The 16,700-nt window shown below is 38.0% G+C and overlaps 1 protein-coding gene across 9 annotated transcripts in view; it reads left to right on the plus strand.

Annotated features, from left to right (window-relative positions):
* Positions 1-16,700, plus strand: part of LOC136878885 (broad-complex core protein isoforms 1/2/3/4/5) — a 681,897-nt gene that overhangs the window by 384,300 nt on the left and 280,897 nt on the right. Inside the window, exon 7 of one of the 9 annotated variants that reach the window (XM_067152452.2) lies at positions 1,634-2,098. The exons of the other annotated variants lie outside the window; for them this stretch is intronic. Coding sequence (XP_067008553.1) covers positions 1,634-1,905 — 272 coding nt within the window. The 3' untranslated portion in view covers positions 1,906-2,098. Of the gene's footprint in view, positions 1-1,633; positions 2,099-16,700 lie in introns of those variants that run through there. 9 annotated transcript variants of the gene reach the window in all.

Consider the following 16,700-nt stretch of genomic DNA (forward strand, 5'->3'; position numbering starts at 1 on the left):
CAAGGACAAGTTCAGCTCGCCAGATGCAGGTCTTTTGATTTAACCCCCGTAGGCGACCTGCGCGTCAAGATGAGGATGAAAATTATGATGAAGACGACACATACACCCAGCCCCCTTGCCAGCGAAATTAACCAATTAAGGTTAAAATTCCCGACTCTGCCGGAAATCGAACCCGGGACCCCTGTGGCCAAAGGCCAGCACGCTAACCATTTAGCCATGGAGCCGGACCTTAATCTAGTAATGTTGTCTGAGGATTGTAGTGCCACAAACTTTTACAGATGTGGGTCTCAGTCATAAGTTACAGCATTATGGCAGTTACCTATGGAATGGCATCTTTTTACTGTATTCATGGAAGTCTCTGTCAAGTGAAATCATTACACGTTGTAAAATAGAAATATATTTCAGTTCTTGATTTTTTTTAAATACAGTTGCTTGTTTGAAAATAATTTTAAATCGCATTTGAATGAAATGATACACAATTTCAAGACGTGCTAATTACTGTGATGTGTTTTATGGACTGTCATCACTCAATGTGAAGTATCCTGAAGCTTGTCCTTGTTCAGATTAGAATATGTGTCACTTTGTACTGCATCCTGTACTGAACCTGTTGAGATCTCCTTAAGTTGCTAATGCAGAATTAATGTCTGTAAGAGTTAATCAAGAAAAGTTTTATGCTTGATTCAAAAAGTCTTATCTTCCTGAAACTCATATTTTAAATAACCATTTCTTCTGCTTGTTAGAATTAATAGAATGCCACAACTGCAAATGTGACTATACATACGAGTTTTACTGTTTTGTCCTTCATTGTGCATTATTGAAAACTAGTGTTGCAAACAGATAAAGAAAAATAAGCAGACATTATGAAACTTTGTTCTTTTTCATTGTGGAATCATCTTGTCCATAACTTCAGCAACATTGGAATCATAAAAGTACGTAGTGATTCCAAAAGGTCTTTAGTTTTGTAGTCTTGTTGGTGTGATACTTACCATGTCTTAACAATATTCATACATTTTTAATTGCTTGTACTGATTATACCACTAGCTCATTTACGTAAATTCTTGATAGTTCTTTGTTGGTTATTGTCATCAACTGGTCTTAACCCTCTTGGAACCCTGATGCTGGATTACGTTCTGCTTTCTATCTTGGTATTTTAACTTATAAAATAGCTTATCATGATTCTTTAGCTTCGTATTTTCATAATAAAGTAAGGGCAATCTTTTTATGGTAGTTAATGGTCAAAGCTATTATCTGTCATAACTGTAATGAAAAAAAAAAGCATCTCGTTATTTTCTGTTGACTATATTGAGTAATAAGTCACTCTTTCAAAACCATTTGCAGAAAAGCCCATTATCTTGTGCCCTTATGACAGTAGTTTCTGGAATCTAATATATGTACATTATCTAATTCTCCGGTATAGTTAGATTTATGTGCAGCAGGTTATTTACTGCATATTCTTTGCTTCCTTGTTATTCCATTTTAATACACTAATCCCAAGTAAAAGTGTTTGTGTTTTGTAAGATTTCATATATTTCTACATTTCCTGTTTCCTTAATCTTGGGATTATACTCAAGCTGTGGGAGGAATACAGAATATATCTCTGGAACAGGCTGCTGTAGCTGGCTCCTGTTCGTAGGTTCGCTGCGGTTCGTGGAGAGCTGTCGTGGCACACGTCAGTTGGTGGTGGACGGCTTCCTGTACCATTTGAATCGTCAGCAAGGCCGCCGGATCTACTGGAGCTGCAATGAGTACAAGATCCGTGGCTGTCGCGGTCGCTGTGTCACAGTGGATGATCGCATTGTGACTGAACGTGTGCTGCACAACCATGATCGTGTATATGAAAAAATCCGCCGCAAGGAGGAATGGGCACGTCTACGACGACAATGTGCTGTTACTCTTCCTGTATAGAAAGTGAACTGCAGTATCAGTACTTTAAGTAATCATATTTATCAGTAGGATATTGTATCCATGCTACTGAAATAAATCGTTGTTCACAAGAATCACATGATGGTGCTAAAACGTTAAATTCTGTCATTATACCCCAACTGAAGTCATGTGGCTCGTAAAATAAGTTGAAAACAGGGCTTCTGATATTAATGATATGTAAAATGAGGGCGATTAAAACTTATCAGGTGATACCTGGGAAGAAACATATCTGATATTATAGCCACGTAATTTAATTTTAAACTTTGACAAATGATCTTCTGGTCTTCATCATTAAGGTTTCCTGAAGTTTCCTTTGTCGATAAGCACAAATTTGAAGTAAAATGTATATAGGGTATGAAATATGTTGCTATGAAGCAGTATTTTTGGGAATAGTTCATAATGACAATAATAATTCATATTCCAATATGTTACACACTGTTGTAGCTGGCTACTTTTTTAATGTAGGTTATGTTTAGTATTTTAGGTTTTTAATATGTAATGTTAGCTTTCTTAAATTCTAGTGTCTATATAGTAGAAAATAATCAGTGATGTCAGATATAAGAGAGTTGATGTAAATGTGACATTTGAACACCAAGGAATGAATAGTTTGTTCATGTCTGAATAACCATCGAATTGTACTGATGAGTAAGCTGCTTGAACGCAAGGTCACAAGCTCAGTATATAGTTAGGACCACTCCAAAGCGTTATTATTAATAATGGTGGCACCCAAATTATAGCTGCTAATGACACAATGTGCATAGAGGAATGACTGGAGGGTACACAGAGCAATCTTCTGTGGAGTGTATTTGGTACACGTAACAAAATAGACATCATACATGTTCAAAACAAACCTTTACCTTGCACCATGAGCAACAAATAATAAAATGACTCACCACAGTGATCACAAGAGTTTGCAACAGTAAAATCGAAGGTAATCTCGGTAGGGGTTGTAAAGTGTTCAGTGTGATCAGCTAGGAATTCACTCCTATAGTATGTATAGAAAATTATGGAGGTGTAACGTGGTTATGAGCTGTTGCTTGACTCCTGGTCACTCTATCCGAATCGTACCATTTTAGCGCAAGCTGTCCCTCTTGGATATTTGAACCACCTGGAACCACAGGGCAAATTCAGCTTCTAGATGTCTGTCTCTTCTGTGCTTGCACCACATCATCTGCAGCAGTGCCATAAAGAATAGCAAGGTTCATGATAAACTGCACAACAGAGTGGTCCGCATTTGTTTGCATGCTGTCTCTTTACATTATTTTATTACCTTATATGATTTTCTATGTATTCTATAAGAGTGGATTCTTTGTTGATTGTCCTGAAGCCGTTACAAATCCCAACAAGATCACCTTCAAACTTGCTGATGCGATCTTTTATGATTGCTGCGGCACATCGTTTTCATTTGCAGCTCATGGTGTGGTTAAAAATTTGTTTTGAACTAATTGTATACATATTATATGATGTTTATTTAGTGAAGTGTACCAAATACACTCTGTAAAAGGTTACTCTCTACACCCTCTGAACATTAATTTTCTGTCATTCTCCTTCTTGCATAATGAGTTATTAGCAGCAAATATTTTGTTGTATGTATATTCGGTACTGATACTACGAAGGTAATCCCAAAAAATAAGGTGTCCTTTTTTTAAATAAGTACATAGATCTGTTCATCATCTCTACAATGGTTTACATCATTTTACAGCTTGAACATTTAGCTATTTTTCTACATAATCACCATTTCAGTCAGACTTTCAGTGTATTAGGTCGTGTTACGTACATGTAGTACGTGTTGAAGAGATGTTAAGTCAATGCATTTTAGTAGATGCTGTGACAGTTTTTGTATGGCCATGTCATACCAGCTTGCCACCATGCTGTACCTTAATTAAGTTCAGTTGTGATTCTCATCTTTCACCTTATCGTTCGTGCTGAATCGCTTTCCAGCTAAATGTTCTTCCAACTTAGAGAACAAGTGATTGTCACTGGCCGCCAAGTCGGGACTATAGGATGGGTGGGTGATGATGTTCCACTGAAACTATTGCAGGAGAGCAAGGGTTTGCCAGGCGATGAGCGGGCGAGCGTTGTCATGAAGAACGTTTACGCCCTTGCTCGACATTCCTCTTCTCTGGTTGTGAATTGCCCATCTGAGTTTTTTCAGGGTCTCAAATACCTGTCAGTGTTAATGTGGTCCCAGCAGGCATAAAGTCGACCAACTGTACCCCTTTTCGATCCCAAAACACAGTTGTCGTGACTTTATCAGCAGACTGTGTTTGCTTGAATTTCCGCGGCTTTGCCGAAGAGGGATGCCGCCACTGGCGTGATTGTTGCTTGGTCTCAGGTGTAAAGTGGAACGCCTAGGTTTCATCGCCCATGACAATTGAGTTCAAAAAGTTGTCCTGTTTAGCTGAAAAGCGTTGAAGAAATGCACGGGAAGAATCAACTCGTTGCCGCATGTGGTCTTCAGTCAGCATGCGTGGCAGCCATCTTGTGCACACCTTCCGGTATTTCAACTTTTCCGTAAAAATTCCTTTGAGCGGCTCTTCGGGAAACCTCAGGAACCAAAGTGCAGAGATCAATCAGGGTGATCCGCTGATCTTCACGCATGATTTGCTCAACCTTCACGACTGTCTTGGCGAAAATGGATGGTCTCCCGCTCCTTTGTTCGTCGTGAATTTCAATCCGACCGGCTCCAAACTTTCCACACTACTTACGATCAATTTTGACATCCATGCACGACTCATCCTATACTTCCGTCAGTTGGCGATGGATTTCAATCGGTTCAGTACCTTTTACGTTCAAAAACCAAATAACTGCGTGCACTTCGCACTTGGCAGTAACATCCAACAGAAGCTCCATTCTCAACGGCTGCCAAGCCAAGACTGAGTGCCTCAGTGTGGCGTGCACATGTTTATATGTGAGCGCAGGAAACATACTCTTCACAATATTGTGACCAACAGCCACACAAGCAGAGTTCTGTATTTTTTTAAATAGGAGACCTTATTTTTGGGATTACCCTGGTATCAAACTAGTTGGCTACGCAATTTGGGTCACATAGCTATAAGATCACAGTTGCGTGATGGTGTGTTTAAACCATCTTCTCAGCAGCCTTGAAGATGGTTTCCCGTGGTTTCCCATTTTCACACAAGGCAAATGCTGGGGCTGTACCTTAATTAAGGTTAGACTCTTTCTTTGTAATTATAGCCCTACCCTACACCATTGTCACCGTAAGACTTGTCTGTGTCAGAGCAGTGTAAAACAAATAACAAAAGAAAAGTACAGGTGCTTTCAAATGGCCTTACATGGGCATCGAACTTGTAACATTGCTCTCAAGCGGGTTACTCATGAGATTGGTACCATCACTATTTTCTCACCAAGGCAACCTTGGTTGGAATCTTAATCAGTAAGGTTCTTAAAAGTCTTAACTTTTGATCCTTCAGTTTAGATTATATATCCAGTAGTGTATGAAAGCAAAATTAAACACAATACTAAACTGGTTCCAAACCACTAAAAGAGTGCAACAAGGCAGTACCCTTTCACCCTTACTTTTTATCACTGTCATGGATGAAGTCATGAAAGAAATTAAGCAGACCAACAATATGGACATCAATGCATTTGCAGATGATGTAGTAATTTGGGGAAATACAGAGAAGGAAGTCCAAGAGAGGCTGAACACCTGGAATGAACATTTGAAAGCTCACGGATTAACAATAAATAAATCGAAAACTGTTACTATGTCTGTCAACAGGCAGAAGAAGGGAAAAATAATGCTGGAAGGTACACAGCTGGAAACAGTAGACCAATATAAATATCTTGGGTGCATCATTTCAAGTGATAACAGAATACAGCATGAGATTAACAACCGCATTCAATAACCAGCTCAGTTTTACCATCAAGTTCAGAACCTCCTCTGGAACAAACAAGTTCCCTTAAGATCAAAGCAGATTCTATTCCAATCATACTTCACCCCCATAATAACATATGGCCTAGAAACCTGCACAATAACCCAACAAGTGGATAGCAAACTACAAGCCCCAGAAATGAAGTTCCTACGAACTATGGTACAGAAGACCATAGTTCTGTCCCAAAGGGACAAGGTAAGGAATGAAAGAATAAGAGAGGAAGCTGGTGTGTACCCATCCCTGAATGAAAAAGTGACAAGGGCCCGTTTGAAATGGTTTGGCCATGTAAAATGAATGGGCGATAGAAGGACAGCAAGACAATGGCTACCCACGGTTGGGGCCGGAAAACTACCGTTAGGAAGACCTAGGAAGAGATGGCTGGACCAAGTGAAAGAGGACATAGGAACAAGAGGAGTCAGCTGGGATGTTGTCTTGAGAGAAGAGTGGTACATGGACAGACAGAAGTGGAGAGTGCTCGTAAACCACACCCGGGTAACTGGAGTGGATAACTGATGATGATGATGATGATGATGATGACAAAACTGCAAGCTTGTTGTTGGTTGAATTCATGCAGGTGTTCTTGAGCGCTAAATTTTTCAAGCCTAAGTGGCACCCTAAAAAGCATCTAGTTTTACATCATTGTAGATATGAAGGTAGGACCATAAGTCAAGGCAACTTTTTGTTTCTGCCAGAATATGCAGTTTACCAGACAAAAAAGAAATATAGAGATGGGAATGGAGAGTAAGGTTCTAGGGAATGTATTAATTATGCTGAGTAGATTTACCAGGTGTAGGATATAAAGCGAGGAAAGTGTCAGCCATGAAATACTTGTGCTTCGTAATGTTTATTCTCAGAGAGTACAGTAATTTTTTATGGTAAACCCTCAGAGTAGTCCCCCTCGATTGCCCACAACACGTTGCCGACGATGCGGGAGACGATGTATACCAGCCGCCTCACCATGTGTGAATTTTGTGATCTCATGTTTCACAACTCTGACAATGTCATCCTGTATCGCAGACCACCTCCCATTCAACGGTTCTTTCACTTTAGGGATGTGGTCAAAATCACATGGAGATAGATCTGATAGGTATGTCGGATGTTTCAGTACTTGCCACCCCCAGTGCTGAAGTTGCCTCCACACAGTCTCTGCTACATGCAGTCTGGCATTGTCTTGGAGGAGGATGAAAATGTTCCAGCTTGTAGCTCAGTTAGTGTCAATATTCTGTCAACATCCTTTCACTGGGTAGTTACTACATAATTCATCAGTCCCAGCTATAAGAGGCCTTGTGGACCATTGCACGTCGTTGCTTGTTTCACGTCCATACCGAAATGCTGCCACCCATCTCAAAACGGAAGGGCACTATTCCCCACAGTGTCCACAAACTCTCTACTGCATCTTTTGGCAATGTGACCCCGGCGACCGGCCAGACACCAACTCTGACTCCACCATGGAGCCCATCACTGACAGACTGTCCGTGGCTAGCCTCCTCTTTATAGCTTGCGCGACATGTATCAGAATATTCGTGATGTGACTAGTCGGAACATTTTCATTTCATCTCTCAAAAACTCGCAAGTAAACCAGCCAACAAGAACAACACACAGAAAGGCCGGTCTCACCCTCCAGGTTGGCTGGGAGATCCCCGGTCATGAGACTCGCTAGCCCCTTCCAGGAAGTACCTAACTTGAGGATTGGATATTCTGTCAACATGGATATTGGAATAAGATGAAATTCCTTAATTGTAACATCCATTCTGCACAAAGCCTGACTCACTACTGCAGTTCCATGTTCTATGAGTGCCATACTTACCATTATATGGTAGCACCGTGCAAGGGAAAAGAAAAATCTGGCCTGACTTATGCCTCAACCCTCATATCGTTATCATAGCCTCAAACCATGGCCGCCATGGTCAGAAGCCTGTGATGATATCATTCAGCTACCACAGGTGCTTAATGACTGGATAGATTATTCTGTGCATGAACTATATTAGAAATTACACAGGTAGATCTCTGCGCAGCCTTTTGTTAAATTGGCCTACCATTGTTGCCAATTGTAAATTAGGTGTGGAAGACTAATTTATCTCAGAATACCTGTACCATTTTGTTCGGAAAGTCTAAGAATGTGCGAATGAATAAGAAATGAAATATTTCTTGAATGTTGATGTCCATTGTACTGTATAATAGTGATAAAACAATGCGCTTTCATAAAACTGATTTCACTGCCCATATTTTTAAAAGGTAAATAAATTACCTTGTTGAATGGCTTTTTAGCATGTGAAAGGAATATTTTGACCTTATATACTCATAATCAAAGTATGTCAATGATGTACTACGTTCTGCTTTTACATTGTGCTGCTATTTGCATAACTTAGTCATATATATATATATATATATATATATATATATATATCACGTCATTCATTTCATCTCATTAACTCCTCTGATGAGCATATGAATTATAACACAGTAGAGATTTCCACCTATTCAATACTAAGATGTATTTCTCTGATGAGGTTGACGTCAGGAAGGGCATCCGGTCATTAGAAACCCACCACGACAGATCCATCTCACCTCATACCCAACCCCGTAGGGAAACAGGACAAGGGTTGGACAAACAAACAAACAAGTCTGTACTGTATTTATCCCAGGGAGTGCTCTAATGCACTACATGTTTAACTAATTCCTGTAACAAGTGGTTGGCTAAATTAAGATGGTAGGAGGAGAAGAACCAAGTTCAGTTGCTGGAGATGACAATTTCTCCGTTGTAGAGAGTGCTCCTACAAAGTAGTTCATTTGCCTTCAGAAAATACTCCTGTGATGTCAGTTTTATTGTGCGGAATCAATCATTTTCATGTGTACAAAGTTCTTTAGTATAAGCAATAATTTTCATTTTTTGTCCTATTGATGAATGTAACTCACTTTTAACAATCTTAGTTTCTAACTTGACATTTTATTCTGCCTAATCAATACATCTGTTTTGTATGAAGAGGACTAGTTTTGACTTAGTCATCTTCAGCAATTCATTTAATTTAAACTGAAATAAGGACACAATCATTACATAAAATGGGGTTTGTAAACCCTGAGCTAAAAGTATAAATATATCGTAAAACACTAGCCACATTAAAATTCTTGAACTTTCACTTGACTTCAGTCTTCTGAAATAATGAGAATAGACTAATCTAAAAACTTGATAGGAATGTATCAGTTGTGTAAAGGTTGCATCATACAAATTAACCATGTTGTAAAATATTCAAAAGATTATGTACAAATTAGATGCAAAACAGCCTGATGATGGTTGTTAAGATTTTCAAAACAAACCGTTTAAATTGGGCCCTGAAGAAATTATTTCATGTGGAGGATATTGAGTCCTATGAGAGTAAGATGAATATCACTCTATTGATGATCCATGGTATGAATCTGATGTATGTAGTTCACCACACCACTACTAGCTCTAAGGTAGTGTGTCCTTGACAGCTGGGAAAGGTGTCACACAGTGACCTCGAAAGGTAAGCTCGACTTCCCATTATTTGTTTACAAAATGTTTGCCTGTGCCTCTCTTATCTTTGATTAGTAAACATTTTTTCATATTTTTTTAGATATCCCCATTTAACGCTGTTAAGGACGGATGCAAACTCACTTTAAGAACATCGGCATATCCTTCAAATATTCCACCTTTGATGATTGATCATTTTGGCTACTTAGTTGTTTTATGAATTACATACATCAGATTCATACTATGGATCATCAATAGACAGTGATGTACGAAGCGTGTTTTTTAAGTAAAGTCCGTTTTGTTGTAGACACTAGTAGTTCGCGTGCATATTGCAACGAGCGTGTGCGTCGTGTACCGGCATGCCTCGGGAACAACTATGCTCAGTTTCAGCTCTGTAGCTAACCTGTACTGTTCTGTTCTGTGCTTTCAAAAATGTTTAAGACTATCAACTCGCCCATTTAAAGATAAAAATTTCATAATGTTCCGTATTGAAATGTATCACAATGAAATTGAAATAATAAATAAGGTAGTTCAACCTATTCAATACAAATAAATACGAAATGTGTTACATTCCTATTTAATTATAAGCGGAAGCGGTACCGGTTTCGACCCTAATCCGGGTCACCATCAGCCGAATAAAACACAAAAAACAATGCATAGGTAAGAAAGAAATTAAAGATCAAGTCCCCACAAAAACAGTTCAAGGGGGAAAATAAAACAGCGGGAATAGGCACTGTAAAATTCAGAAGAAGTAGAAGGTAAGTCACTTAAAAGAAACAAGGAGCAATCTTCTGAACAGTAGCATAGCATACGCAAAGTTTGGCATTGTCTCATAATGTTTACGAGAAGCGGAGAACAGTTAAATGAGCCAGCTTGCATACACTATCAGGTGCGAAGTCACAACACAATCCAACAAATGTGAAGATCCAAAATCGTGCAGAAGCCGAGACGAGTAGTTCAATTGAAGTAAATTGCCAGCTCCCGAAGATCAGCGCGACATATTCAACGTCAGGCACTGTGCTTTCAAACGCCGACTGAACTTGATGAATAGCTTAATGATCCATTATTTGCTTCGGTGTACATTTTCGCGACCGAAAACTGTAATAATAACTGTATAGAATCTATCGAATTATTATTATTATTATTATTATTATTATTATTATTATTATTATTATTATTATTATTATTATTGAAGAAGTGTTCTTTTACATGAAGATTCCTGTTGAATAATAAAGACTTATTGAAAAGGTGGGTTATTGCTTTCTAGCGAAAAGTATTTGTGCCCAACAAGTACAGTTGTATTTATAGTGCACATTTCTTACCCGAGGATTATGAACCACGGCCTTGAAAATGAACATGGTGGAAAATGCTCACTAATTAAAAATGCAGTTCCAAGTACTGCCATTAATTACTTTTTTTTTGAAAGGCCATCATTATTTCAAACAGTGGCAGATCACCATGTGACTGATGTAGCATGTGAAGACAGTCACAGGGTTCAACTCGTTACACTGATGAGTTGTATGTATTACCAAATAAGATTTAAAACATACAGCCAGTCTTACTACACAGAAGTGATTCAGTGAAAGACATGTGGTTTCAGGCAACATACCGGTAGTAATAAGTTTGTATTTTCAAAGGACTGTGATTTTATGTAAATACTGCCCTTCATTCAACACACTAATATTGCGTAAACAGTGTAATTATGTATGAAAGAGGGTCTTTAGTACTATATTGTTCTTCTTGTTTTTCATTTAATAATCCTATCCCATGTCTCCATTTTAAGTCATTGTCATTTATTGTTTGGCTAACATGCCTTATAAAAGTCCAGACAATATTTAGGGGATTAGGTTGTTTAATAGTGTGAATTTCCATTATAATTATAGTGTACAATTCCGTTTATGTAATGTGGAAATGTGTGTTTTGCTGCGTAGAATGGCATTATGCCTAGCTTCACTCGTGCTTGTTGAGACTGCACGGAGCCATACATCTAGCGGTATACAGTATATAATACATCATTGGACCAAATTCACAAACCGTGGTGTGTATGAAGCTTGATAACAGGTTATAGTTAGAGCCCTGCATGGATGCGAATATCCACGAAGTTAATGTCTTGGTGGATACAAACTGTATGGCAGTGCAGATAATTTCTAAATAATGATGTTTACTAATTTTCACTCAGGTATATTCTTTTTTGTGGTTAGGCAGCCCTTGACACTGGTGTGGGAGAATAGTGATACATGAAGAGCCTTGAGACCATAAAGCCAAAAATCTGACCTAAGCCTAGCTGGCTCCTGTCCTCAATCAATGGAAGTAAGGATCTAAGGTCAGTATGTCGGTAGTTTTCGCAAGAGGAAATCCCTCACGAACCTGTGACTACAGAGGTTCTGGTGCCAGGTGTCAGGCCTATTGTATTATGTTAACAGATCTATCCGTATCAATATCTTTGGTGTAATATACTGTAGTTAAATATTTACAACATCCGCGGATGTGCATTTTGTGGATGCGGATGAAGGAAGTGCGGAGCGGATGCGGATATTATTTTGTATATCCGCGCAGGGCTGTAGTTATAGTGTGACAGAGAACCATTTTATTACTAAAAGGTTCAATTAATTTCACCTATAACACATGAATATGAAACATATGGACAGAGCAGTAAAATTGAATAAGTGAATGTTCATATACAGTAGTTAAAAATATAAATTGGAACATTTTGGTTAAAATTATATTCCTGTGTGATTTGAATTGGTTACTTTTTGTTCGAATTCGAGAACCCAAAAAAACAAAAAAAAATAACAAATACACATCACTGATCTCTTCTTCCGACTGTGTTCTTTATTGTGCTTTTGAGACCAAAATTCTGTAGCCATTTACTCATAAGTATACAGTAATATTATGGTGGACTAAATACTGTTTTAATTTTGTGTTTTATTGGTAACATACACAAGCACTTACTCTGTGCTTATTTGCACCAGTGTGCAGTCTTAGCATACTTTTTTTTTTGCCCAAAGGGTGGTTGGATTTTCAGCAGCTCCTGTCAGCTGTCACGAATAGCCTAGGCATCACTGAAGAGGTTTAGAGGGGAAATGTGTGAGGTAGTTTCCCATTGCCTTCCTTATTGAGCCAGAAGGTGCTTTTACATATCACTTTGCCAAGTCCACCAAAATACATACACCAACTGACCCTTTAAGCAATATTTTCACGTCATTCATGTCAGGAACTGGGTGCACGAGGAACGGCATTACTAGCATTGTTGATACCCCAGCTACTTTTATATTGTCTAAACCATGGATGAGTCTGGGGTAGACATATAGACAGACAGATCAATGAAAGTAGCAAATTTCTTCTAGCCCACACCAGAAGACTTAGTGCACTCTGAATACTAGTTCTCACTAGAAATGGATCTGCTTAGTTTAACACCTTTTTTAGAATAAATGAATGACTATTTAGTATTGGAACAATTTAATGCAACAGTAGAGAAAAGTAATAATGAGGAAAAGAAACTAAATGTAAGGTTGTGCAGAAAGGGACCCAAAGTCGGCAATGGAAATTTTACTGCAGAGCTGAGGTAAAGTGTCTGGGTTATAAAAATGGCATTTCTATGCTTTGACTTCTTGCGCTACCTATGGGTCTTCTTAATGAAGCAGTTTGAGTCTTCGCCACTCAATGTCATGAAAATTAGTGAAAGCTGTATATTTTTGTCAAAATACAGTTTTCTTAGTAGGAACAGTTAATAAGTAATATCTTCTGAAGCATTTCATCTAAAAGCATGAACTCTTCTTTTAAATGCTCAGTATCTTATGCCAACATTAAAACCATAAAAATCTCAAAAGAAAAATTCCTGCTTTAAGGGCCCCTTCTGTGCAACAGGTTACAAATATCTTTTTAAAATCGGATTTGAGCAAGAAATTTTGTACTAAAAATTTTCACACCAAACAGCCTTCTAAAAATTACCTTTATAATGTGTAAATGGATTATACCATCAGGGAGATTATTTGATTTCAGTGTGAATGATGTCTATAGCTGCAAAAGGTAATAGGAGTTTGTTCTTGGAATCTTGTAGCCATCAGTTTAACAGTTCATGCCTACCTAATATGTGCTGATGATCATTTGTGAACTTTGCCAATATAATCAGTGATTACATTTACTGTAAATTTGTCAGGACACTGTGAAGCAAAACAAAAGTAAGTTGTAAATCCTATTATGTCTTCTTATTTCCGAGATGTTTGTAATCTTTCAAATGGAAGTGGAGCCCATCACCCTCTTGAGTTCAAGGGCTTGTTCAAAGCATTGTTCAAATTTGCTGGAAATAGTATCTGTGAAGCTATCTGCTGCTTTATTTATACATAGTCCCAGCTTTTTCTATTTTTTAGCGTTAGATGAGAGTTCTGAGCTATTTTTGATGGCCACTCATGAAAGTAAGCACACTAACCTCCATTTAGTTATGCATAGTAACTGCATCTATTGACACACTTATTCTGCTGTGAAATCAGCTGAAAAATGTCTCTATGGAACTAGTCACTGGTTTGCTGCTAGAATGTTGTTGAACTGCATCCTCTACATTATTGTGTGATGCGATTTGTTGGCCTCTGCAGGCATGTTTCAACTCCCCTAATATGTGAAAATCACATGAAAACGTGTCAGGATTATTGTGGGTGATGCGTGAACAGTTCTGACCTGAAGTGCTGTAATGTGTCGCACAGACAGCCTTGGCAGCATGCAGTCGAGCATTGTCATGGAGGAGAATTACATTTGTGGAGAGCACTATTGGGTATTTTGTGTTCATCACCTGGTGCAACTTCTTGAACCTTTCAACTTGGGGCTCTGCATTCTCTGTTTCCCCATTTTCCAGGAATTCCAATAAGATTGGCCCATCTCAATCAAAAATGGTGTTATCGTTATCCACACAGTTCTGTATGGCCCTCAACTTATTTGGTGGTAAGGATGATTGAACACACTAACAATGGTGACTCTGCCTCTTTGTTTTGGGGTGTCCCATGATCTCTGTCAAATAAAGAAAAAACAACCCTGTTGCCATTACTGCTACATATAATCTTCAGCAATTGATCATTGAAGTGACAGGAAACACCCGAGGGCTTTTCCTGCTAGTGATGGTGCAATGGATAGTAGTATCATGACAATATTCACCAGAATTGCAGTGCCATCCACATTGAGATACTTGTTCAGCTTTTTAGGAAGTTTTGTGAGGTCTGAGTGTGGGAATATGATGTTGGAGATAATTTACAAGTGTAGAAGGAAGTATGATATGGTCTCAGCTGAGTCATGCATTGCTTCTATTTAGTCCTTTTTCAGAGTTGTCTAAATTCCACTTTTAACTTATCGATGCTTGCCTGAAAAATAGGCAGGCTGGTCCCACGTAAACAACAGTACAGGCAGGCTGCTACTGTCCTGTCCAGGTCAAGTATAGCCCAACTTGGACAGGCTACAAAATATACAAAAACATTAAAGTCAGCTTCTCTTCACACTCAAGATGAATAAATTAAAGCTTTCTTAAATATATTAGGAAACATTATAAACTGGCCAGTAATATCCCAATCATAACTTAGCATTGTATCAGAGGGGCCCCTCATTCTCTAAAACTGGTATTTGTGGCATCTACCTGGAAGGGAACTAACTAGCGTGTCAAAATAGCTGTTTCACTGAGTGGTAACATACTGTTTTATTGATGTAATCTTACTCTTAAATCTCTTCTCATCAAGTATGCAACCAGCGATTTTACTGAATGTGTAATAGCTAACACTATCTGTGCAAAATTCTTAGGAAAGAATTTATTGATAAGTCTACCTGTTCAATACAGAAAATAAGGCTGTTCGCTATAAATAGGTGTGTTAAAAACTAGTACATGTTTCAGCCATTATAACACCATCTTTAATTGATATTCCAAAAGTCAGTAAAAAATTGAAACATATTAAAACCCTATTTGACACGTAAAAGAACATTGATACCCATTGGTACACTTGAGTACACTATTCCATTAAAGACTACGTATAAACCTTAGTTTGCTTTAATTAAACTTAAAATTGTCTTACGTTAATCTAATGTAAAAATCTTTATTGAAGAAATGGCTCTTGTTGAGAAAAGAAGGCTTTTTTTTTACAGATACAATGGGACTGGAAGGAACATTTCGTTAGATTGTTACTTATGGACCTTTTTTTAACAGAATAATCTATTTGTGAAGATGTCAATATGGAACTTTTGAAATTTATATCCACGAACTTGACATAGTGACTCTTCTTAGTGTATAGTAAAGAATGTAAAAAGAGAAAAGGAAGAAACAGAAGATCAGAACAAGAAAACCTGTAGTGAATAGAACTACATAATTAGATTGAGTAAAACTCACACTCTCTCTTCCAGCCCGTGATGATAGCACTGTCGAATGATGTGGCCGCCTTTTTCTCTTGAAGTGAAAAGCCTTATTTTTAATGAATAGGTAAACCTATTAAAATTTATTTCCGAAGAATTTTGTACAAATATTATAATGCCATACAGAACTGAAAATGAATTGTGATAATGGCTAACACATCAGGAATGTTTTCTTTCCAAAACGGTTCACCAGAATATCCTGTAAGAGCTTGGATGGGAGATGTTTTTATATGCTGAAAGCCTTAGCATTATTGCTTTCTTCATCTGTTACAAATGTAATATTGCAGATATATTCATGAGAAGTGCCTAAACCTTTCAGATGCTCTTCCAACTCACTGTGAATATTTGCACCAGTTTTTGAGCAGTCTGGAAACGCTGAACACATTATTGCAGTAGCCTTTATTTTTATTTAGAAACCACTCCATACTGATTTAATGTATTCTCTTCAAATTATTATTTGTCGACAGAGCTGTGATACTTTCACAGATACCTGACTGAATGGCATGCACTATCCTGAGTACTGTGATTCGAGAGGGTATAACATTTGTACTCTCCAACAAGCAATAGCTTCTTGTCCATTTCACTCAGTGTTTTGAGCTAATTTGAAGGGAAAAATCTGCCCTGAATAGTGTCAGAGTGAGTCCTTAGTGCGCATTTCCACGCACTTTTTAGCCATCAAGTTTTCTCTCCCTTTTAAAGTATTTATTGATTGTGGTAAATTTTAGTCAATTTAGAAACAGGTCATAACATACTTTAGGTTCCTGAATGCGTGCTTAGCAGTTTTCTACAAAAATTGCATTATGTGTAACCTACTGGCTTATTTGATACCTGCTCGTACACACGTGAAAATGTTCTATGCTGAAACTTGAACCCTCTTACATTAATGGTAGAAATCCACCATTTCTTAATCACTCCTAGATTTCCTTTACAGGTGATTTGTTCATTTTCCTTCTGCTTGCATATCTAACAACAAAAACAGAACTACACTGAATGAAATGCATGGCTACACT

The sequence above is a fragment of the Anabrus simplex genome, chromosome 8 (genome assembly GCF_040414725.1).
Source record: "Anabrus simplex isolate iqAnaSimp1 chromosome 8, ASM4041472v1, whole genome shotgun sequence".
NCBI classification, from domain to species: Eukaryota; Metazoa; Arthropoda; class Insecta; order Orthoptera; family Tettigoniidae; genus Anabrus; species Anabrus simplex.